The 24,098-nt window shown below is 49.9% G+C and overlaps 7 protein-coding genes across 7 annotated transcripts; 2 read left to right on the forward strand and 5 right to left on the reverse strand.

The window, feature by feature from the left end:
* Positions 1-923: 923 nt before the first annotated feature.
* On the forward strand, positions 924-1,640 carry J7337_004256 (uncharacterized protein; the record flags this gene model as incomplete). Its single annotated transcript, XM_044821952.1, has 2 exons — positions 924-1,098; positions 1,159-1,640. The coding sequence occupies 2 exons, from the start codon at positions 924-926 to the stop codon at positions 1,638-1,640; spliced, it is 657 nt and encodes a 218-aa protein (XP_044683285.1).
* Positions 1,641-2,126: 486 nt separating this feature from the next.
* J7337_004257 (uncharacterized protein) lies at positions 2,127-3,894 on the forward strand (the record flags this gene model as incomplete). The annotated part of the gene is made up of 3 exons (XM_044821953.1): positions 2,127-2,354; positions 2,404-3,677; positions 3,726-3,894. 3 exons carry the CDS (start codon positions 2,127-2,129, stop codon positions 3,892-3,894), a joined length of 1,671 nt encoding a protein of 556 aa, XP_044683286.1.
* A 21-nt stretch (positions 3,895-3,915) lies between these two features.
* Positions 3,916-5,127, reverse strand: J7337_004258 (uncharacterized protein; the record flags this gene model as incomplete). Its single annotated transcript, XM_044821954.1, has 2 exons — positions 3,916-4,619; positions 4,665-5,127. The coding sequence occupies 2 exons, from the start codon at positions 5,125-5,127 to the stop codon at positions 3,916-3,918; spliced, it is 1,167 nt and encodes a 388-aa protein (XP_044683287.1).
* An 824-nt stretch (positions 5,128-5,951) lies between these two features.
* Positions 5,952-8,308, reverse strand: MAK5 (ATP-dependent RNA helicase; the record flags this gene model as incomplete). Its single annotated transcript, XM_044821955.1, has 2 exons — positions 5,952-6,818; positions 6,869-8,308. 2 exons carry the CDS (start codon positions 8,306-8,308, stop codon positions 5,952-5,954), a joined length of 2,307 nt encoding a protein of 768 aa, XP_044683288.1.
* Positions 8,309-8,979: 671 nt separating this feature from the next.
* On the reverse strand, positions 8,980-15,234 carry J7337_004260 (uncharacterized protein; the record flags this gene model as incomplete). Its single annotated transcript, XM_044821956.1, has 2 exons — positions 8,980-14,879; positions 14,943-15,234. 2 exons carry the CDS (start codon positions 15,232-15,234, stop codon positions 8,980-8,982), a joined length of 6,192 nt encoding a protein of 2,063 aa, XP_044683289.1.
* Positions 15,235-16,007: 773 nt separating this feature from the next.
* Positions 16,008-16,965, reverse strand: J7337_004261 (uncharacterized protein; the record flags this gene model as incomplete). The annotated part of the gene is made up of 2 exons (XM_044821957.1): positions 16,008-16,853; positions 16,903-16,965. The coding sequence occupies 2 exons, from the start codon at positions 16,963-16,965 to the stop codon at positions 16,008-16,010; spliced, it is 909 nt and encodes a 302-aa protein (XP_044683290.1).
* Positions 16,966-19,491: 2,526 nt separating this feature from the next.
* Positions 19,492-20,220, reverse strand: J7337_004262 (uncharacterized protein; the record flags this gene model as incomplete). Its single annotated transcript, XM_044821958.1, has 1 exon — positions 19,492-20,220. The coding sequence occupies one exon, from the start codon at positions 20,218-20,220 to the stop codon at positions 19,492-19,494; it is 729 nt and encodes a 242-aa protein (XP_044683291.1).
* Between the last annotated feature and the right edge of the window lie 3,878 nt (positions 20,221-24,098).

Below are 24,098 nucleotides of genomic sequence, written 5' to 3' on the forward strand. Positions count from 1 at the left end.
CGGGTTCGTATCACGAACAAACGTCAAGCGAAGAGAAAAATGAGAGACAGGAGAAGACCAGCTTAGAGACACTCTTTTCACATGGACTCGGGAGAATATAGAGCGAGGCAAATGACGAGTACGCGGAAACAGCCTTCTATACGCGTACTCGGAGCCGCTAGGGTTGTTTTAGGAGAGGAGAGTTATGTCGGCATCCCTGTCATCGGGACGTTGAGGCTCCCGTTAGTGGCAGATTGACCAATGTGAAGCAAAGCATGATGAGACTCGAGCTTCATTGGGACAAGAATGGGATATTCGCGAGTACTCGCAAAGTGTTCGGAAGTTTATCAGATGTACGAGGATGGCCAAGGCTGTGCGAAGGGAGTAAATTAGATGGTACTCTGTAAAAACATATGTTATAAAGAAGACGTCCTGTTTCCTTTGACGGTACGAAAAATAACCATTGTTCAGCGGCTGAGTCGTTCTCGTCAGGTTTGTTTCTTTGTGTTAAATACCTACCTACCTACATACCTGTTCTTTTTCCTGTCCTTTCCTAGCCCTTCTTATTTTATCTTTTTTCAAACTTTATCTAAGCTTTGACTGTGCATCGGAAACACTAGTCGAGTGGTTAAGATGGACTGCAACCCCAACTACAAGGATGCCGTTTGGGCATTCTATCGATTTGTGCCGTCAAAAGAGGCAAACATTGTGTTTGTAGTTCTCTTCGCTATAACGACGCTCCTCCATGTCTTCCAACTCTGGCGAACAAAAACGTGGTATTTAATCCCATTGGTTTTGGGCGGAGTCTGTACGTTTTGCCCGCATTTCAATTGGAACAGGGGCGCCGAACTAACCAAGGGTACCCAGGCGAGGTTATCGGATATATCGGGAGGGTTTTAAACACCAATGAAGAGCCGGGATGCTGGACGATGGGACCCTACATCATGCAGAGCGTCTTGATTCTCATTGCGCCTGCGCTCTTTGCAGCGTCGATTTACATGATCTTGGGAAGAATCATCCTCTTGACGGAGGGTGAACACCACTCGTTGATCAGACGGAAGTGGCTCACCAAGATCTTTGTATTTGGAGATGTTGCGTCGTTTATGCTTCAATCATCAGGTATGAGTCATCAGTTAACTGTCTTTGTGTGAAGGATGGATAGAAATGCTGACTTTTCAGGTGGCGGTCTCATGGCCATTGCAGATCTCAGCAAAATGGGTGAAAAGATCATCGTTGGGGGCCTTTTCGTTCAGCTCTTCTTCTTTGGTTGTTTCATCCTCGTCAGCGCGGTATTCCACATTCGAATGCATCGAGACCCCACCCCAAGATCCTTAGAATCTCGCGTAAGGTGGCAGACATATCTCACGACACTCTACGTCACAGGAATTCTGATCTGGGTCAGGAGTTTGTTCAGGGTGGTTGAGTTCATCGAAGGAAATGATGGGCACTTGATGCGCAGCGAGGTTTGGGTATTTGTGTTTGACGGTATGCTGATGCTGCTGGTGTTGGTATGGATGAATTGGTTCCATCCTGGCGAGATCGGACTCCTGATCAGGGGAGAGAGAAGCATCACGAATGGACTTGAGCTGGTCAAGATGCGAGGATCGGGGAGAAAGAGACTCGATACCATGGAGAGTCTATCGTCTGAACATCGTGTTTGAGTTAAGGATAAGAGATTTGCTTTGCTGTAGCATCCATTGGATTGGATTGGATCATGAGATTCTGATGCTAAAATAGAATACCTAGTGCCCCCCGCGGCTGGAACCTCCCCCCTGTAAATCGAAAGCTTAGCGCATATACCAACCAATCACCCAGTTCCTCGCGTCATCCATCATCCTAGGGCCTGAGCCTGAGACGGACAAGACATGTCTCAAACTAACATGATGCATTCCAAGAGGAAAAAACACGGACCCAACTGCTGCAGTAGCTTCATGGGGAAGTACCTCGGGATGACAATTGACTTATCAACATGATAGCATTACTGTTAGCTCTTCAGCTGAGTTGATAAGAAGTGGCGCTTGGCTAAGGAGAGATGGGTTTATCTAGGTACCTTAGTCTAGCCTGGCTGTGCCTCTTTGTTCTCTTCCTGTTGTTCTTGTGTGAATATTCCTATCAATTGATCTGATCTTCTCTGGAGAAGCATCATCATGACTGTCCTGGGCGACATATTCACCGAAGTCACCTTCACTCGCGTCTTGCTCTTCGGCTCTCTCTTCTTGCTCGTATCATTCATTGTCGATCTGCTCACTCAACCGCGTTATCCTTCTGAGATCCCCGTTCTTGGTCACAGTTCAGAGAAATGGTTCTCTAGAATCAGGAATAGTCTCGCCTACTTCACCCAACACCAAGCCTGGATTGGCGAAGGCTACGAAAAGGTAACGCCTCCAACCCACGCTACCACTGCCCATTTTCTAAGAGGAATAGTATGGCAAGAATGGCCTTCCATTCATTGCTCCAGCGCCCATATCGCGACCTCCAGACGTCATCCTTCCCCGTTCACAAATCGCCTGGATGATGGACCAACCCGATCGAATCCTCTCAGCATCCCACGCCCACGACAAGATCCTCTACACGGAGTATAACTTCCTCGGAAAAGATCTCGCCGCGGAGCCCTTTGCGAATCGCGTCATGCACAAGTATCTCGCCCGTAACTTGTCATCAGCGATACCAGCGGTCGAGGACGAAGTCAACGGTGCTGTTGAGCATGCGCTTGAGACCATGATGAAAGCAGCTGCTGAGAAAGACCCCAAAAATGTTGACAGTGAAGGCTATACAAAGGTCAATCTCTGGGACCTTTGGCTTGCGATCGTCCCGCGCGTCACAAACCGTCTTCTCGTTGGCAACCCGGCATGTCAAAACCCTGACATCTTAAAGCCGATGGTGAGCTTCACTGACAACGTTGTAATGAACAGCTTCTTGCTACATGGCTTCCCTCAAGTTCTCCACCCGATTATTGGCCGTTTGATCACTATTCCAAACTATCTTCATTGGCGCAAAGCATCTCGTGTCTTACTGCCAATCATTGAACAGCGCTTGAAAGATATGCAGCGCCAGGAGGCTGGCGATCCTGAGATGAAGAACTACACACCCCCAGAGGACTTTATAACTTGGGATATTCGTCTTGCGATGGCGGAGAAGAAGCCCTTTGAGCTCAATCCCATCGTAATTTCCAAGCGGCTCTTGCCAATCAACTTTGCTGCTATCCACACAACAGTCTTGACAGGCCAGTCTTGGATGCTGGATTTTCTGTCGTCTCCACCATCTGTTCTTGAAACACTGCGCAACGAGATCCTCGAACACAAGCCTTCTGTAGGCCACTGGACGAAGCAGGCCCTTTCTTCTCTCGTACGCGTCGACTCATCCATCCGCGAATCCCAGCGTCTAAGTAACTTTGCCGCCAACCTCATCGAGCGACAAGTTATTGCACCAGAAGGTCTACATCACCCTGACTACGGGTGGACTTTGCCGCGCGGGGCATTCGTAACGGTCAACTTGCAGGGAACGCACCACGATGATGAAATTTATGAGGACGCCATGAGTTATGATCCCTGGCGATACTCACGCGTCCGTGAAGAATGGGAAGCAAAGCCGGCTGAGGAGAAGCAAGAAAGGGAGGACGAGGCTAAGAAGATCAGAGGATTAGGAATGGTGACAACTAGTGATGCTCACTTGGCGTTTGGGCACGGTCGACATGCCTGGTAAGTCTCATGGACATATATGAGAACCTTGATGCTAACATTGCGAAGTCCTGGTAGGTTCTTTGTTGCTCATGAGCTCAAGCTCATCATGGCTGCATTCCTTCTCAACTACGACATCAAGGCACTCGAGAAGCGACCAAAGCCCCAATGGATGGGCGCCACTATCATTCCTCCCCTGGACGCGTGCATCGAAATTCGACGAAAGAAATCAACATGATTAATTCAGCTATTTCAAAATCTAGCTGTACCCTCCGTGGGCCTCCCCGTCATTCAGAGTCACCCCGTTGCGCTTGTCCTCCATCAACCTCGTCAGCGCCGTCACCAACTTATCAACAGCCCCCTCAGACGTCTGATGATGAAACACGAGTCTGGCCATGGGGAAGACCGAAATATCCTCCTTTGCGCAATACTCAACGAATGCCGCGGGTGGAATCTCTGCTGCTTCCAAGTCCAGCAGAATCATGTTGGTCTGAACAGGAAGTGTGAACATGTATCCCACTGCTTCGAGTCTCGCAGCAGCATCCTTCGTCATGGCGTGCACAGACGGAAACCTCGGGATGCTGTACTCGAGCGCAGATAGAGCTGCCGCGGCCATCATGCCCGGCTGTCGAGTGCCTCCCCCTAGCATTTTTCTGAACCACTTTGCCCGCTCAATAAAAGGCTTCTTGCCGAGAATGACGCTGCCCATTGGAGCACCGATGCCTTTAGCTAGACAGATGGATATACTGTCAAAGCAGGCTGCGTAGGCCTTGAGATCAACGCCTTCTCCGATGACGCCGTCAAAGACACGAGCTCCGTCGAGATGCATGGCAATGGGCTTCTGGCCTTCCGGTACAGGGAACGAACGGACGTAGTCAGAGATGGCTTGAGCATCAGCTAGGGGTAGAATAGTGCCGGAGAGTGTATTCTCAAGAGATACGACCCTCGTAGGTGGGAAGTGAACTATCAAGTTAGTTACGCATCATACTTTAAGACAAATCAACATACTATTCCCATCAGCGATAATGTTCTTCTTAACATCCTCCAACGTCAGATGCACTCCGTTCTTTGCCTGAACCGTCGTGACACTCGCCTGCGAAATCACCGGCAGAGCACCACTCTCCCAACAATGCACATGCGCCCTGCGATCCAACAGCACACTATGCGGCGGCTGGGTAAGATGCGTTCTCAAACAAATTTGGTTCCCCTGAGTACCAGAAACAGCCCATAGAGCAGCCTCCATGCCCGTCAATTCGACAAGTCGAGCCTCGAGAGCCTTGACAGAAGGGTCGCCTTCCGGATCATAGATATCGTCGTTTACCGAAGCCTCGAGAATAGATGTCATCATCTCTTCGACGGGGACGGTAACGACATCTGAGCGGAAGTCACGAGAGGCTTTCTCCCGGCTGGCAAGCAACTTGGCTTGGACTTTTGGGGTGAATGGGGATTCGGGGCTCGTTAGGGAAGGCATTTTGAGCTTGTGACGCTGTGTTTGATGGTGAGTGAGGTAGGAGAGTACTTTCAGTGGACTATCAGGATCTTTTTATCTTTATGTAATTTATATGTCTTTGGTACCCCACATATCATGAGGGGAATCTATGTCTGGCTGCTCTGCATTCGTTATCTCTGTGGTGAGTGTTGATCTGAAGTTTCCCGCGGGGATGTGTCAGTCCCAACTGCGAAACGGGGTCGTAGAGGATGTTGTGGACCTCGACTATCTGGACGTAGTTCGGGATCTACTCAAATTCTCCTGAGAGTACACTGGACTATAGATACCCTGACTTACAATCCCCCCATGAAACTGTATTCACAGGTGTACTTGATCACCCACGAGGATGTCATAGATCATTACCACATCCAGTCTTACAAAAGTATTCCCTCTCATATAAGATAATAAATGCCAAGTCTAATATCCATTCTGTTTTATCTACTCCTCACTTTTGTGACTTGTTCGGGCATGTACTTCGTATGCATGGCAGTCTGTCTATCACCTGGTATCCCCACAGTCGAAATCCGCGGGCAACTCAAAGTTTTCCGCGGTTGCGCGGCTCAACGAGGGCGACCAATTCTGTGAGCAGTGTTTACTCTACAATCTACTCCCGAAAGACAAGACAAGCATTGATCAACTTCTCAGATGCGTACTAACAGCTTGTCTTCTTGGGTCTAGGGATAATGCTGGCTGAAACATGTCAGACAGCTCAATAGTGTGAACAAATCCTTTGTTACTCGATAGATGCATTATAACTTAGCCATTGTTGCCTTTCATAGGCTCAGGCTCAAACACGCTCTCTATAACTACAAGTCAAACCCCAATCCATCTGTGTTTCCAAGGAAAATACCCCCGTTCTTCCCTTCTCTCAAAAGAGCACCAACATCCACTCTTCCGCCTGTGATATATCTCTCACTAACACCCAGGTTCACTCGTCTGCTCAACTCCTCTCTCAGTTGAGCCTTCAAAGCGCCCATTTCGGCCTTAGACAGGCTCTTGGCTGCCTGCTCCTTTCTCCTTCGTCCACCACCTCGACCACCCTTGCCACCGCTTGCGTTGACAGCCTCGAGATCTTCAGAGTCGTATTCTACTCCAAGTTCATCAGCTGCATTTCGCAGCCATGTATCGTCGCTGTGAGCCTTCTCCTTGGCTAGTACAGTATCGGCGATCTTCTTAGCCAGGTCCACGCGGGGTTTGAGACGCGATGCCATCTTCCGATCAATAAGGAGAGTCTGAATAAAGTGCTCTCTCTTTGCACCCGAGCTACGCTCAGTGTGAACTTTGCTTGCAAGGCGGCGTGTAGGAAGGACTTCGTCAGGTGAGCACAGGATCACACTCACGCCACTAGACTCGCCACGAGCTGTACGACCAGACCGGTGGATGTAAGTATCCGCAGATCGGGGGACATGGTAGTGCAGAACTTGGTCAACCTGCTTAATATCCAGACCACGAGCGGCAACATCAGTAGCAATGAGAATAGAATTGCGAGCAGCAGTGAAACGCTCAAGTGAACGAAGGCGCGCCTTTTGTGCCATTTGGGAGTGCAGGGGCAGCGCTGTGAGGTTAAGATTCGAGAGAAGGGGTGTTAGGCGGCGAACAGCAGAGATAGAGTTAGTGAAGACGAGAGTACGGCGACCAGGGTTGAGGAGGAGAACGGTGTATAGATAAAGATCCTGTACAAGATTAGCAAGATGAGTCTGTCTGGCTTATTCTGAAAACTCACCTTTTCCATAGCACCACACTCAATAAGTCCTTCCTTCAACCCTTGAGCCATCTGGCTTACGGGGTTGACATCGATGAATTTAGGCTCACCCCTGAATTTCAAGCACTTCATCAGATAAGCCATCTTCTCCTCATCGGTTCCTGTAGATTTTCCCTTTCCAGCCAATTTGGTCTGAAGGTCCTTGTCGAAAGTTGCTGAGAAGACCAATGTCTGTCGTGCACTACTCTCATCCTCTTCATCTTCCTCCTCGTCCTCATCTGAGCTCTCTGCATCGTCGCCCGGGCTTTTTCCATCTAGAGCACCAATGATATCCTCAGCCTCCTTGAACTGGCCAACTTTAAAGAGCCGATCGGCTTCGTCGACAACAAGGAACTTGATCTTGGCGAATTTGCTTTGCAAAGCCCTATCGCCGCTGAGAACCTCCCATAAGCGACCCGGTGTGCCGATAACAATATCAGCCTTCTCCAACTGTCGCTGCTGCTTCTGGATACTGAGGCCACCTGTCACAACACACACGTACGGCGCGCTGGGAAGACCGTCACAGAGTGCCTTGAGATGATCACCCAATTGCTTAGCCAATTCTCGCGTAGGAGAAAGCACCACAGCCATAGGACCAGTTCTCTTGACACCCTGATCTTGCAGCTCCAGCCAGCGCTCAACCATGGGAATACCGAAAGCTAATGTCTTTCCTGAACCTGTCTGTGCCTTGCCAATAACGTCATCGCCAGCCAGAATCTCGGGAATCGTCTTCTCCTGAATCAAAGTCGGCTTGGTAAACTTGAGTTTCGCGATGGCTGAGAGGATCTGAGGTGATAGGTTCAGAGGAACCCAGGCCGCCATGTCGACGTCTTCTTGGTCTGCGTAGTCGTTTGCATTGGCCAACGCGCCGAACGTGTTGCCCCCGCATGCAGAGGACTTTTGTACGACTTTCGAGGCCTTGTCCAACTGCTCGTCTTCTTTTTCGGCGCCACTGTTCTTCCCATCCAATTTGTTTTTGTGTTTGTTCTTCTTGGTCTTTTCTTGTTCTGCTTTCCCTTGCCCAGCCTTGCCCTTATTCTTCCCTTGAGGCTTCTCGCTCTCCAAGCCACCTTGACCACTGCCAGCTTCGCCGGGATTGATATCCCCGACCTCCACAGGGTCGTCGCCAAACCCTTCAAAAGATTCGTCCCCATCGAGAACTTCTTGTTGAGGATCGATTATGTTGCTCTTGTCGCCGGCCACGAGGAATTGGACTTTGCTACCATCCTTGACCACGTCCACGCCCTCGATAACCTCTAGTCCTCCAAAGTCCTCGCCCACCGATGACCAAGCGAGGGCTGTAGCGTCGACGGCTCGGCGCGATTCTTTTCCGCTGGATTTCTTCTTGGAGATGTTCTTTGATCGTTTCGAGGCGGGACCGGTCGCAGTCGGAAGCTTGCGCTTCTTCGAAGAGGGGACCATTGAATAAGTTTGAGTCGCCTCTTCTCAAGGCGATATTCGTTTCGCTTTTCGCTGTTTCTTTCCGTTGGTGAATCAGCTGAACAAGGTTTCTGTTGTCGAGTTTGATCTCCAAGTCTGTAGGATGGTCCCCAATTTTTTGTTTTCCTCCGAACTTTTTCTTAGCTTATCGTTCTCGGCAAAGCTGGTGCCGATCCACCGACACCCCCACCAACAACAGGACATCAGCTGCTGGAAATTTCTTTGGTTCTCTGAAGTGATACTTATATAACTTGACTTCGACTCGACGGTTGCAACATTGAGATGAGATAAGCGGGTTTTCTATACCATCTTACGACACGAGGTCGGCCTTATACCACGACGATGCTCTAATCTCACTCTAAGCATGCTTTGAACAAAGTCATCACTAAAAGCCATTCTTAAGAATTATCATTGCAGTCAATCTATCACCTATATTACAACGTTAGATGGCAACGGACTTAAGATTGTAAACTAAGGAAATGTATTTCTTTTTCCATTTAGGAATCCAATAAGTATGCGAGACATAATAATGCTGTTGTACCACTCCCAAATGAACCGTCATCCATTCTCTCATCCCCTTCAGTGACCAAAACACAATAATTACATGCCTTTTTCGTGTTGTACATTTCAATTATCCCAACTCCCGTGCTCTACTAATGCGCTCCGCGTGCTCGCTTGGCTCCTCCACCAACTTCCGAATCTCCTCGTGGCCGCTTGTTGCCAGGCTGGAAATCGTTGGCACCGGGGTTCATACCACCGCGTCCACCACCGCGGCCTCCTCGCCCTCCACGGCCAGCGTTGCCATGTCCACCCTCTTGAGGTCCACTGGCTGCACGTTGGCCAGGAGGCACATAAGCTCCACCCCTTCCGCGTCCGCCGCCACGAGGCATAGGGATGCCAGATCGGACTGGCTGTTGGCCTTGTTGTTGGCCCTGCTGCTGTCCCTGCTGCTGGGGTGCCTGCGTCTGTTGCTGGCCGGGCTTAGCAGCGGGCGTTACACCATTTTCATTCTTAGTAGCAAATGGATTTGGTGCAGCCGCTGTTGCAGCGTCAGCTGGAACAGAAAACGGATTACTCGTCTTGGGGCCGGGAATTCCAGTGGTAGCTGGGGCTGCCGCTGCCGCCTGCGCTGGCTTAGAGTCTGAGCCTGTTTGTTTTTGTCCCGCTGGAGTTGCAGCTGGTGTCCCCTGAGCAGCCTTAGCACCAGCTGCAGGTGTTGCAGGGGATGGTGATGGAGGCACGCCCGCAATCGAACCCTGCCTGGCCGGGGTAGGCTTTGCTACAGCCGGAGTTGCCGGGGGAGCCACAGCAACCTTGGCCACTTCCCAAACCTCAACCACAGGCTTCTGAGGAGTTTCGGAAACAGCCTTCTCGACTACACCAATCTTGGCATTGGCTGCTCTCAGCTTGTTCTCGGCCATGTTGATGCGTAGAGTTGACTTCTTGGACTCCATGAGCTGGGCTTGATCCCTAGCTGCGGCAATCTTGGGTTCATACTCGGTTTTGAGTGCTGATTCCAGCTCCGCTTTGAGTTTGGAGCTTTCTATCTCAAGCTTCTTCTTGATGTTGGCAGCAACAATGTTCTTAACTGTAGGGTTAGTCGCCAAGAATTGTCGAATGCCAGTATCGTCGAGCTGAGACAGATCAGTTTGTCCAACAGATGAAGGCGTTGCAGGCACAGCAGGGGCTTCTGTTTTGGCTGGTGTTGCAGGGGGTTGATCTGCTGGCTCAGTCTTGGTGACATCAGTGTTTCTGGCTGTGGGGTTTTCGGCAAGCCAGATCTGCTTTTCTTGCTCGAACTTGAGCTTGAGATCCTCATCCTTCTTCTTGTATTCCTCTTCCATCTTGCTTCGACTCTCCCTCAGCTTTGCGTTCAGAGTATCCCGCATCCTGTCTGAACGTTCTTTGATAGTCGTTTGAATCCTTGTCTCAACCTCATTAGCCTTCTGTTCAAATTCTGCAGCCTTAGCCTCGGCAGCTGCAACTCTCTCTTCCAAAGCCTTCTTCTCTTCGTCGGAGATACTTGAAGCAGGCTGTTCTGTGGAATCGGAAGCTACGGGCTCCGCAGGGGTCTGCTCGGTAGTTTGAGCAGAAGCATTGGCAGTGACCTCTTGGAGTTTCTTTGTTGCCTCATCACGCTCAGAAATAGCAGTCTGCAACTCATTGCGTAGAGATTCGAGCTGTTGTTCTGCACCTTGCTTCTGCCCATTGATGGCCTCTAGCTCCTTGCGAGCATCGGCGAGCTGTTGCTCAAGCTGAGCAACAATATCGGAAGATACGGAAGCTTCAGCAGGTTGGGCAGGTTGGGCGGGAGTAGGAGTAGAGTTTGCAGTCTGAGCCTGTTGTCGTAACTGCTCGACCTCCTTCTGGAAGTTTTGTATTTGTTGTTCAAGCTCAGACTTCTGGTTTCTCGATTCCTCCGCCTCCTTCTTGGTACCTTCGAGCTCACTTGTAGCTTTGTCCAAGCTCTCTTGTAGTTGGTTGGCACGCTGGATGGCCTCGTTCTTCTCTCCGGTAAGTTTCCTTGATCGTTCCTTGGCCTGCTCAACAATCTTGGCGCGCGTGGTACTCCAGTTGTTTCGCTCACTTTCCATAGATGTTTCGAGTTCGGTGATCTTGGCCTTCAGGGGCTCCTCACCTTGCTTCAAAGCATCACGTTCAGTTTCCAACTCGGTGATCTTCTCCTTAAGCTGCTCCATCTCAGCGGGGTCAACTCGTCCATACTTGGTCAGAATGCCCTCAGTACGCTTCTGCCATCGGTCGCGATCATCCTGGATTTGCTTGATTTCGTCCTCGAGGAAAGACTTCTGAGTCTTGAGCGTGTCGATTTCAGCCTCCAGGGGTTGAATACGGGCCTCCATCTCTTCAATCTTCTTGTTCTTCTCGCCGATCTGGTCCTTGAGTTGCTGATTCTCGTTGCGCAATGTCATACTGCTTTCGCGATAGATATTGAGCTCATTGAGCTTCTCCATGAGGTCCTGATGTGTCATTGAAGTACGACCACTCTGGGCAGCCTGTGTGCGTTCTTGATCAAGCTTGAGACGTGCCTCATCTAACTGTGACTGGGTATACTCAAGTTGTTGCTGGAGCCGCTTGGCCTCTTGAGCCTTGAGATCATACTGAACCTCGAGAATCTCCTTCTCTCTTCGGAGGTAAGTGTTGAGTTCCCGGAGACCTTCACTGGCGTCTCCCAGGGGAACTGGCGACATTCTTTCGTCCTCCTCTTCTCCGCCGCTTCGCTTCTGTTGAAGAGCGGCAACTTGTGTAGACAGGGCTTCTAGTTGTTGGTGCAGAATCTTGTTCTGGGAGTTGACATCTTCTCTTCGAGTCTTGAGCTCTGCCATCTCCTGCTCCAGCTGCTGTCTACGTTCCTCCCAAGAGCTTTCGCTTTGAGCAAGGGTAACCTTAGCAGAGTCCGCTTCTGACTTGAGCGATGCGGCCTCGCTCTTGAGTGTATTGTATTCAGTCCGTAGTTGCTGAACAAGCTTAGCAGCCTCAGCATGCTTCACTAGTTCCTGCTCGTAGTCTTGCTGGGCCTTGGAGGCAATTTCAGCCTGAGCGCGTAGGTCTTGCTGATGGAAGCGAGTTGCCTCCAGGTGCCTTGCGCTCTCCTCTTTCAGTCGGTTCACCTCCTCTTGTAATATGGACTTCTCATCCTCATATCGTCGTGCAACCTCACCCTGGGAGTCACGTAGGCTAGAGAGCTCGGTGTTAGAGCGAGACAACTCCGCCGATAAGTCCTCTGCACGCTGGCTAAGCTCCTTGATTTTGGCATCTTTCTCCTCAATGATGGCCTCCATCTCTTGTCTGTATTGTTCTTGTGATCCCCGTAGATCCTCAAGCGCTTCTTCGTTGGCCTGGCTGAGCTCTTTGAACTGCTCAGCCTGGGTCTTCGCGTTCTCGAGATGGGTATTAGCCATGTCCAAATTTCGCTTCAGGTCGGAGATCTCGACGTTGAGATCCTGGATCTCATTTTCGAGTTGCTGTTGTTGCTCGCTAACCTCAATAGTTCCAGGTCGGGGCGTAGGTCGGGGTTGGAGTCTTCCAGCTCGTTCCTCGGCGTTTCGTAGCTCAACCGTCAGCTCATCAACGCGAGCCTGAAGGTGATCTCTGCTGGTCTTAACAGCGACATGCTCCTCACGAATCTGGCTCAGGCTTGCCATGAGTTCGTCAATTCGCTTTTGTGACTCCTTTGACTCGAACTCCTTCCTAAGTTGCAACTTTTTGGTTTCCTCTGCTTCGTAAGTGAGCTTTCTCTGGGCGTCGCTCAGTTCCTGCTCGAGGCTTTCAATCTTGGCTTGCGCTTTGCGTCGGGCTTCCGAATCAGCCATGTTGCGCTCATTCTCGATCGATTGCTGAGTTGCTAACAGATTATTGAGTCGATTCTTCTCCTCGATAAGGTTCTCGTTGTCCTTGCTTAGTCTATCCTGAATGTCCTTCCAAAGCTTCTTCTCTGCCTTCAGGTTCGCAGTCTCATTACGAACGCTATCAAGCAAACCTCTGGCTTCGATGAGTTCTTCGGCAACCTGTTGCGTCCGAATATCTTGCTTAGCAGCAGTCTCAGACAAGGTCTGCGCTCGCTTTTGAAGTTCATGGTTCTCACTTTGGAGTGCCACGAAGTTGGTGTGTAACATTTCACGCCTCTCAGATTCAAGGCGGGCTTCGGCGTGAAGTTTAACCTTGTCGGTCTGTAGGCTGTTCCGTTCGGCTGAGAGAGCATCTATCTGATCGCGCAAATCCTTACGAACTCCGTCCTGAGCCTCGCGGTAGCTGTCGTATTCAGACTGAAGCTTGCGCAGTGCCTCGTTGAGAGCCTCCGTTTGCTCAGTTGCCTCAATGCTGGCCAAGGGCAATCGCTCGCCACCAGCAATGGAATTACGCATCATAGATGCTTCATCACCGTGAACACCCCGTTGCTGCAAAAGCCTTCGGAACATGTCACGCTCTGTCTTGAAGCTCTCCATCGTCTTCTTGATAGATCTTGCCTCATCGGTCATGTGGCTAAGTTCCTGCTGAAGCTTCTCAACCATGTCGTGGTCTTGCTTGGCCTGGTGCTTCTCTGCGAGTGCTTCCTCGCTTTCGAGTTGATTAGCAAGCTCCCGAGTAATGCGAAGAAGGTCTTCGTTCTTGGTCCGCAGAGAATCAATATCCTTGAACACCACCAGCTTCTGTGTAATGAATTGGTGGGTGTCGGACATATCTGACAGCGCCTCCTCTGAAATCTCTCCTTTCTGTAGTTGTTGAAGTCGGAAAGTCTCTTCATCGGTGAGTTGGTCCGTACCCTTCTCCATGGCGTGGATCTGGAATAACAACATGTTTATTTGGGTACCAAGATCTCGAAGTTGAGTGCGCAGAATATTTGTTTCAGACTGCGAGGTTGCGAGTGCGCTCTCTGCTTTCCTTGCTGCTCGTTTTGCCTTGTCTCGTTCCTCAAAGCTGTTTTGAGACAACTCTGACATTCGAGTAATCTCTTCACGAAGCTGTTCAGCTTCAGTTTGAAGATCTTGGATCTCGGGGGCCTTTGCTTCTAGAGCAGTCATCATATTGTCGAGCTCCTCGGAGAGCTGAGCGTTGCGACGCTTTTCAGTAGCAAGTTGACCCTTAACTTGGTACAGCTGGTCAAGGGCCTGTGTGGTGGTTATCGCACCCTTGGCTCGCATAGAGGGTGTGAATGGGGAGGAAGGTCGCATCAAGGAGCCGTTGGCACGAGGAGTTTCTGGTGCAGACTCGGGTGGCGGTGCGTGCTGCTCCATACGAGCCTGAAGCTCGTCAATTTCGGACTGAAGTTGGTTAATGCGTTCCTCCATTTCACTCGTAGTCTGGCGCTCTTGCTCAAGCTCGGTTCGAACGCGTCGGAGCTCGTCCTCATAGTTATCGCGAAGTCGCTCCTTTTCGCGTTCAAGATCTTGCACTCGTTCTTGGTGTTTCTTGCTCAGCTGGTTAGACATCTCAACCAAACGTTTCTGGGCTTCAAGCTCATGCTTATAACTCTCGATTGTCTGCGCAAATGTTCCCTCCTGGTTCTGGACCTTCACCAAAGCTTCATCCGCCTTGGCTTGCATGGCATCGAGTCGATCGCGGAGCTGTTGCTCTGTTCTCTTGAGAGAGTCGACCTGAGACTGAATGTCTTCATTTTGTCGCTGGAGCTCGGCAATACGGGAGCCCTTTTCCTTTCGGTACTTGAGGCCCTCCTCGCTCTTTGTCTTGAGTTCATTCTCTAGCCATTCGCTGTTCTTTCGGGCAAGATCGAGCTGTTGTTGTAAGGATTCTTCTCGGTACTTGGCGCTATTGAGTTGGCCCCGTGCGTTCTGCTCTGATTGCTGCAGTGCAGTGATCTCGCGAGAAAGCTCGACATTGCGCTGGTGCTGCTTCGTGAGTTCTTCAGTGATAGTCTGATCGCGCTTGTTGTTGGATTCAATAATGCTCAAGTTGGTTCGGTTCGAAGACTGAAGGGTCTCAATCTTGTCATTGAGGGCCTTGATCTCGGCATCATAATCCGATTTCTTAGATTTGAAAACTTGAAGTTCGTTCTCGAGAGATTGTCGCTTCGTTTCTGTGGGGCAAGCGGATGTCAATAACCATCTGACTTAGTTTCGCACAGTCTGTTAAAACATACCTTCGTCCTTGAGCTGTTGTCTAGCCTCTTCAACATCTTTGAGGGCCTTGTCCGCAGTAGCTTTGAAAGTTTGCGATCGCGTTTCAGAGCTGCGCACCGCGTTCTCCAGTTCAATGTCGGTCTGGAGCTTTTCAGCATAGAGGGTATCAAACTCGTGCGCTTTGGCTGCAACAGCCTGCAGGACAATGTTGACGAGCTCAATGGTCGGTTCTGTCGTCAGAGACGCGATAACGGGCTGGTCGAGGCCGAGGTGGCCTGCGACGTAGCCAATGTCCACGTCTGCGGCCGCCATGGTCGAGGTCGGATCAGGTCAATAGCGCGATACTCGTCATTACCGCAGCTACGCGCTCGAGGATGAAAGCCAGATTAAAAAAGAAACCCAAGTCCACGTCGGTTGTCGCTTCGATATGTGTCTATCAGATCAACAAATGAGGGTGAGACGTTGATGAAATTCTCCGACAAAGGAAATGGAGCCTTTGTTGTTGGAGAGACTAGGAAATTTGGAGCTCCAAAGCTGAGATGCAACACGCCAACGTTTGCTACCGGGGAAGCAACGTGCACGGGCCAGCTGCAGGTGGAAGCTGCGTTAGTACGGCGCCCAGTTTTTCCGGTCACTGCCTGCTTACCCTACACTTCGAGCCTCAAGCTTTAATATTGTAAACATGAGGCAGTGTAGGTAAGTCACTTACTGATGCATCTCTGCTCTAATTAGTAGGCACTTTATAAAGAAAACCGTGAATTAACCTTGTAAAGTGAAACCGCATTGTGTTGATTGATCCAATGCACCTACGACCGATGACGTTATAATCTAGAGTCTCGTCCACCTCTTCTACTGAAAAAACAGAAACACAGGAAGATCTGTACTGCAATTTGTGCAACCAATCATACGAAGAGAATGGAGAGTCTGCTCGATCAGATACAATTAAAAGGTTCTTAACAGCATTAAAACTACAAATCTGTGTGGTATCCATTAACAACCCGTGATTGAATTACTCGTATTACCAAGAAGCAACCATAACGCCAGTTTTTAAAGCCATTGCAAGAATAGAGGAGACCAATATCCTTCTATCGGCTTCGTATATTAGAATCCAGCTCATAAGCCTCCACAGGCCCTGACTGAAATCCCATTCCATGAAAGCCAGAATATGCTGGCGCAGGACTCACCGGCGACACATAGTCTGATTGTGCCGGTGAATGCCCCCAGTTAGACTTGGCAAGGTGAGCTTGAAGCTCAGCTGTGGGTGCATGGTTAGGAGGGAGCTCTGAAATGCCTTGTCCTCCACCTAGTTCTGGCTTGAAAGAAGTGGTCGATGACAATTCGGAAATAATAGGTGGTGCAGTGTGACCCTTGATATAAGCACTATTACCCATGAGCTCTGGATGTCCATTATATTCTGGAGGCCCGTCGGCATTGTTGGATAGTTCTTCGCCTTTGGCTTGACGTTGACGCTTTCTTCGAATACAGAGGAATAGTCCGGCGCCAAGGGCGGCCACCACGACAGCGCCAGCAACTCCTCCTGCGATCGGTGCGATACTCGTATTCGATTCATCATCCTCCTTATTCTCATGGCCAGGCTCAGACTCTTTCGCAGTGCTAGAACTAGAAATTACAGTTGCGCTAGCTGAACCAGTCATTCCTGGAACTGTTCTCCCTGGGCCAGCACCTGAACTAGCAGTTGGATAAGACTGAAAGATTGATTGGCTGACGGTAGCAACAACCAAACTCTCAGCGGCGCTGCAATAGTACCGAAAGACGTCGATGGCGGATGTAACGTTGGCAATGTGAGTGCTATCGCAGTAGTCCTTGACTCGCTCAGTCAAACTGCTAGAGATCATCTTTGACATTCCTGATTTTATGCAGATGCATGAAGCCAACTCTTGAGGACCGTCTCCACATAGCCAGGAGCTTTGCTACACTGTTATCAGAGACATGATGGCATATCGAAATATTGGGACTCACCTCCATAACTGCAGAAGCTATCCCGGACTGGGCACATTTGTCGAGAGACTTGAAATGCGGCATGGCTGTGATGTAGTATGACACTGGCAGTATCAACATTAGAATGCTTCCATGAGATATGATTTGAGACTCACTATCTCCAGGAGGCCCTTTCGGGGGTGCAAAAGACGTTGTGCCGTCGTTCATCTGACAGAATTCGCTGTAGAAGTTTTGGGCCGAAGTGACGTCTCCGTTGTTGGAACATGAGTATTTCACGGCACTCTTGAGTGTTGAAGTAATATCTTGAACAACATCTTTCTTGCTACAGACACACGGCGCGTTCAATTCGGCAGCTTCAAAGCACCTTGACGACCCCTATATTCATGTTAATCAGACCAAGCCCCCATCACTGGAGTTTGAAAGGTTTCATACAATATTGACCACAGCGTAGGATAATCCCGACTGCGCGCAAGGCGGGAGATATGCCAACTCCGGAAGATCTGTTATATATGCCTCCACGATGTTCTTAGTTGGCGAAAAGAAAGTGATATGTTCCTCCTGGTTGCAATACTTCTTCATCAGCTTAGACGCACTTGATAGATCCTCTGTTGCGCTGGAACCGCAGCTGTATTCTATATCGGTCGAGATCGATGAGGCAACTTCGTCCATTCGAGTCGAGCAGATGCATTTCTGCAATTCGGTTTCTGAGTCGCCGCACATGGTCGAGTATGTCTGCATGCCGACATTGTATGAGATTGCGCTGGAAACACATGGTGCCTAAACAGTCAGTATTGCGCTGATGCTCTTCTCAAGTGCCGTACCAAGTAGGTAAAGATCTCGAGGTCAGTAACGTAAGAGACGTCTTTTGCGGTAGTTAGGACAGCCAAGCCCAACAGGCCGATCCACGAGAGGCCGTGTAAGTGCTTCATTGTACGGAGTATAGACCAACACTATAACAAAAACACCAAAAAGCACAGAAAACAACCGAACAAAGATCCTCACATTCAGCTGCGCACAATACAGCCGGAACATTCCGTCTCGAAAAGGAGCCCTTCATCTTGTCAGCAGCAAGACTATCCTGCAAAATTCCCTATTCTCCTGGCGTGAAGCCTCAAACAACGCCTCTCGAGTCTAGATACAAATTGGGCCAGGACCCCTGAGGTTAGCTGAGATAACTTGTCTAGCTTGTACAGCACACCATCAGTTGCATTTCATCCCACCACCCGAGAGCACAGTGAGTCAGGTCCTGCATCTCAGCCAAGAATAGAGTTATCTCATGCTTAAAGAGAAAACTACTCGGGTGAGACAGCTGCTGAGAGTTTACAGACGAAGTGTTTCATAGTTGAGGGTGCGTGCAGAAGAGGTCGACTCAACCATCACAAGACGACGTGGGGCTTTTTCTTAGCGCCCCTGGGCTGCATGCTGTTTGTTCGACCAGAGCAACAGACAAACGATTTAATTTCCCTTGAATAGAGCGGTTGAGTCTCACCAATTTATATACTGAAACCAAAACTGGATGGAGATGGAATTATCCTTTAATCAAGATCTCAATGTTTCATATGGATAGCTGATTCAGGTCTCACATGCTATTTCCAAAGGGTGTTTCGATGACCAAAAGCATCGTTCGTCTCAACTGGTCTCAGTGGAGGTCAAAGCGGTACCTGAATTGGGAATAAGGACTTTACCCATCCAGCCATCCAATCCCAGCCGGTGGATGCATACTCCTGATTGAGCTAGCCCCCGCGCCACACGGATAGTGACTGAAGCGCACCTCGAACCATTGGCTCTCCTGAAATGACCTCCAGGCTCAGTAACTAAGACAATGCCAAGGATTGGGAATCATTCACGACATGAGACGAGTCAGCAACGAGAGCAGGCGACACGACAGCGCATACTGCGAGTATGGTGATCATTTGACGAGCAGGTGATGGAATAGAAGGCGATCAACTGATTTGATAAAGAGCTTGTTTCGCAGTGTCGATAGAGTTACCCGAACATGAGTCTGGCCAGGTCTCGTCTTGTTGGCTGGGTATGTAACTTTCCAGGTTCTCCGGCTCTTAAGACCGCGGCAGTTAATTTTCCCTCCACCATGACGTCGACTTTTCCCTTCAATCCGATCATATCTCGATGTTGCAACGACGGATCTTGGGTGATGTCAGAATAGCGACGATCTAGCTTCAAGACAAGGTGTTTTCCTTGGTAGTGTTTTGTTCTTGTTGTAGACCTCCAAACTTTGAAGGTTGCATCAAGAGGAGCCATCCAAATTTTCATGCCGATCACTCAAGAATTGCATGGCCATGGAAAGTATGTATCAAAATTATTTGGTAGATTGTTCGTTGCTGTACTATAGTAATAATATGGTAGCTGTTATCCCTCAGCTGTGATATTGGTGGTATCCCGTAATCCGTAATGTCCGGTGCCATTGCATACATGTCCATAACGCCTTGCTAATACTCAGAAAACATAAGAAACCATTATGTGGCTAGTATGGCGGTTGCTGTGAACTTAGCTAGTGTCCAACTCCCGCTTAAAAAAAAAAAAAAAAAAAAAAAAAGCAGTGTAATATCAAAGACAAAAAGAAATAGTCGTAGAGTGGTAATGTGTAAGCGCTTATAGGACGCGTACAATCTTGGGAACACGATACCGCGAGGGGCTGTCGTAGTACTCGCTGATCATACCGCCCTGAAGGCCCATAGGCCTCCAGGGAGGTAATCTTCCGTTGACACTCTGGTCTCGTGCGGAAGCTGTCTTGCGCGAATCGCGGCTATGCTCACGCTGATTTTGTCGCTCTGAGGAGATTTGGCGAGAGCGTTCAGAGTTGTGTGTCTCAGAGGAAGAAGTCCTGGAACTGGCGCGAGATCGGGATCTTCGAGGGCTTGCGTGATCCCAGCCAATGGGCTCTTCTGAGATTTCGTCAAGGAGATCATCATCGCTGTCCTCCTCGTCGCTTTCAGGGTGGAAGGTACTGTTAAGGGTCTCCCAGAGATCAAGACCAAGATCGTCCCAGATGACGACGGCCTTGAATAAACGACGGCAGGCTTGTGTGCCAGCAGTTTTGTCGAGCCTGGCAAAAGACTCAAGCTCGCCTAGGCTGGGTAGGTTCTCCCAGGCAATGGAGATCTGATCGGATTGGTCCTTGAAGGGGGATCGCTCAAGGTAGTAAAGGAGGAAGTCTGAGGTTTCGGCCTTGGTTGCGAATTCAGCTTCCTCGAGAGCTTGTAGGCGGAGCTTCTCCTCTTTGTCCTTTTGCTCTTGCTCTTGTTGCTGCCTCTGCTTGCGTCTCTTTGGTACACCAAAGAGTGGGACCTTGGGGACGTTGGAAGTGGTTCCTCGGGGCATCGTTGCGGTGTTGTAAGTTGGTGTTGGCTAATGTAGGGAGGTATAGTAAACGTTGTCGAGGTGCCGTATTGGTATATATGGCTGAGCCAGGTCGGATGATGAGCTGGAGGGGTAGGAATGGGTTGTTGGTCGACGGGGAAGCAAACAAGACAATATGCGTGTCAGGTTGTTGCTATTAAAGGATGTTTATGCATGCGTGTATGCAAGGTGAGAGCACAAACACGACCCAAGCTTGTTAGACGTTTCAAGAGACCAGCTCGTCGAAGCTTTTGGATTTAGTACCAGTACTGCTCTTGGGAGATGCAGCTGGAAAGCAGAATGTCTTGAAGGGAAGAGCAAGATGGGAAAAGCTGAAGTGGTAGGGGTGCTGGCAGATGGATATATGAAGAATTGGATTGGATCGAAATGAATGACACCCTGGGCCTTGTTCCTGGTCCTTTTTGTTTGTCTTTTGTTGTGTTGCGCTGACTAGCCGGGGACCGGGGGGTGTAGGTAAATGTGATGAGGATCCGCGGCTATTTTGGTGGCAGAAGTGAGGTAGCCCAAAGCCCGAGGTGGTAATTGTATTCTCGGTTTCGGAACTTCGCGGATTGGTTGGTGATCGTGGAAGAGAGAGATCAGCTCGTCTGAGAAACGGGGGAATAGATGATGCTTTTAATATTCATTGTTTCTGGCTGCTTGCTTTTTCTCTTCCGACCCCTTGGCTCGTAAAATCTACTCCTTTCAGGTTGAACGTGCTGTTTTAGGCTGGGCTGGGCTGGGCTGGCCTACTGCAGCCGCCTAAGCCATCAGCTGTAGCCTGTAGGTAGGTACCTCCTCTAGTGCAGGTCCGTAATAATTCCATTTACCAAAAACGCCAGAGCGGATCCGTGTCATCATTGAGAAGCTGCTGGAGACATGGCCTGGAGGCGCCCAGCCTGGGCTTGCGATGGCTAATTTAGTCGCAACGGTGTCGGTGTAGGTGGGTGAGTAGGTTACCTTAGTACGCTACTCACTGTCGTGTACTGTACTGTATTGTATGGAGCAGTGTAGGTCCGAGGCGGCCCAGAGCCCAGTACCGACTGAGTTCTGCTATTGTAAAATGATCACCCACTGATTTTCCCCTTGCCTTTCCCAAAAGTCTGGCCTGCCAAGAAGAGAAGCGAGTAAGGCGCACCAGTCACCAGACAGAGTGAGGCATCAGCGGGTTTACCTGAACTTAGGTACGGTAGCGAGTTTTGATCCTTGTTCCGTTTTGTCTTTCATTGTGGTTTGTCTCACCCCGAGTTTGGGGGTTGTTCACGAGGATGCTTCGTGATGATCAGTCGACAACTCTATTGGTTTCGAGACGATACAGTACGGTTACGAACAGACGGTTCAACATTAGCCGGCTGGAGGGGCGTCAAAGCCAAACCGTACAGTAAGTAAATCCGGAATAGAGGCTATTTGCTTTTCCCCAGCTCCCGCTCAGCCCTTGAACTGTTTGAAATGAGTTGTCTTGTCAAGCGGAGGCAACAAAGAACCTAAGACCTCTTAACTAAGTGACAAAAAGACCTAGGTAAGTTTTGTATGCTTTCTTATGACTCTGGACTAGATTATTTTGACACCTTGAGTAAACGTCGGAAGGTCTCTTGTTCCCTGAGGGCTTGTCAACATTTGTTCATTTGAATTGACGTGGTTGTCAGACGGTCCCTGATCGGCATGTGAGTTCGCCGAACCCTAACCCAACTAACATCACGAGCCCGGCAATGTCTCGTTTTGCCGGGTTACGGGTTATTAGCTCTTTGCCAGAGGAATGCGGTACTCGCTCGAATCACCGCTCTCTTGTCTTGTATTGTCTGGTCTGTCTCGCCTTTCGATTGTGAAGCTTTCCATTGTAAAACGCGAGGCGTTGCTGCTCGTCATGAATTTTTGCCCAATTCTCCGCGGAAGCCGAGTGACCGAACGGATACTGTTCTGTTTGAAACCACTGTTTGCTGCAGCCATTACGGTCTTGGAAGCCTAATTGGTTATCGCGAGCAGAGACAATAAGGCGCTATTTCTGTTAGGTGCAGCAACATCAGGATTATTGTGAGTGTTCCGTGATTCCGACTCCGTCCCGTCATTAGTGTCTGTACCCGCCAGTTCCTAGTCTCCGCTGCAGTACGATCCCGCCCGTGCGAACGAGCAGTCCTGGCCTGAGGATGATTTAGATGGATGGATGTACCTGGTCGGCCCGTCAAAAGGAGGCACGGACACAGATGGACAGGTCACGCCAGCGGCCAGCCAATACTACTGCACCCTAGGCACCTCGCACGGTTGGGGCACCCTTGGGATTGCTCATGATAGGTCGGCTTCTGTTCCGGAGGCATAAATGGGACAAGGCAGGGGAAGAGACGAGACGAGGCGAGACCCCAAAAGCAAGTGACAAGTACTTTGTAAGGAGCCTGAGCCAGGAGAGAGAGAAGAGAGGAGAGGGAGCGCTGAAACGCCAACAATTGGTAACATTCCCCGTGTCCCAGGAACCCGGAACGAGAACGACAACCTGCCTTTTTCCCGACATCGCAAACTAGGCCCTATCCTGTCGGGGATGTAACTTTCAGTGTCCACGCAATCAATCACTGAACCGCCAACGCCAAGGCTTTGAAACTGTAGCCTCGCTCTACCACGGCTAAAGCCATCGAGGCGCAACTTTGTCCTCAATAAGTACACCATCGACCATGTGGCACTTGACTCGTCAAACTCGCGTTGAGGCTTTCAAGTGCCCATTCAGAATCCACTCACCACTTCTGGGCACTCCCGCTTTGCTCAAACCAGAATGCGATCTGCACATCCCCAGCTCGTACCGCGTCTGGACTCCCAGACTAGACCCGACCCTTTCCCTCGGGGGCAAGAAAACAGCGAACCTCAATATAGGGTGTCAAAATAAACTCAGTAAAAGCTATCCTAAGCTTAGGCTATATTACCTAAGTCTTTTTGTCATCTAGAGTCAAGGTCCTGTGTTTTCTTTCCTCCCCTAGCCTTTGAGGCTATCCCTAGCTATTCTTTCACGCCAGTCATAGCTTCTATCTTGATATCAGATCAGATCAGTTGCACTAACAAAACCTCAACCAACAAGACTGTTGAAGTCCATAGCACGAGGCGTCTGTGTTTACGAGTCCACCGCTTTTCTTATCCCACTGAAGTACCGATTACTGGTTTTTTACAGGCGTATTCGATCGAGGCTTGTTCGTATCCCACAAAACGACATCACAGTGTCGAATGGCCTTCCACTACGAACTACCAGGACTTTTCGCCCGGACTCTGTCCGTAGGTAGTCAAACCCTCCACTTCGGTCCGTGATGGGGACCGGAGGCTAACTTACATGACGGCTCCGCGGTTCCACGCAATCCTCCGGTGACGGAAGTCCCTGAGATACCCGTTGCTCGAAACATTGACATTCCATCAAACCTTCTCTCTTTCTTCGGTCTCCCCAGATTCATTCTTTTTGCATGCCTCATCTGACGGCATATACCTTAAGTGCGCTTCCGCCGAGAAGGAAGAAACGTCCAGAAGGAAACTCTGCCTGGGCTTTGCGTACGTACCACGTTCTCTGTATGTTCTGTCGAAGTTAAAAGGCGCGGGTACATTCCAACCATGATCATCCGCCCAGCCTCTATCCCGAAGGAGAATCGCCTCTCGGGTAACTCGTAAATCCCCCAGTCCGAGGGTGACAAGTGCGGCAGCGGATAGGTGAGGCTCCTAGTCAAGATTAAGCAGTCGTCGAAGCTGTCATGAAATTCAGCAACGAGGCTTGAGAATTAGACTGCGAGTGTGACGTCGATTCAGAGATGTTTTTTTTCGACCACTGAACGAGTATAAGGATTGTGGCTGAAGTCTCTTTCGCCCTGGACAAACTCTCACTTAAGATCAGTAAACAA

Source organism: Fusarium musae, chromosome 3 (genome assembly GCF_019915245.1).
Source record: "Fusarium musae strain F31 chromosome 3, whole genome shotgun sequence".
Lineage (NCBI taxonomy): Eukaryota > Fungi > Ascomycota > Sordariomycetes > Hypocreales > Nectriaceae > Fusarium > Fusarium musae.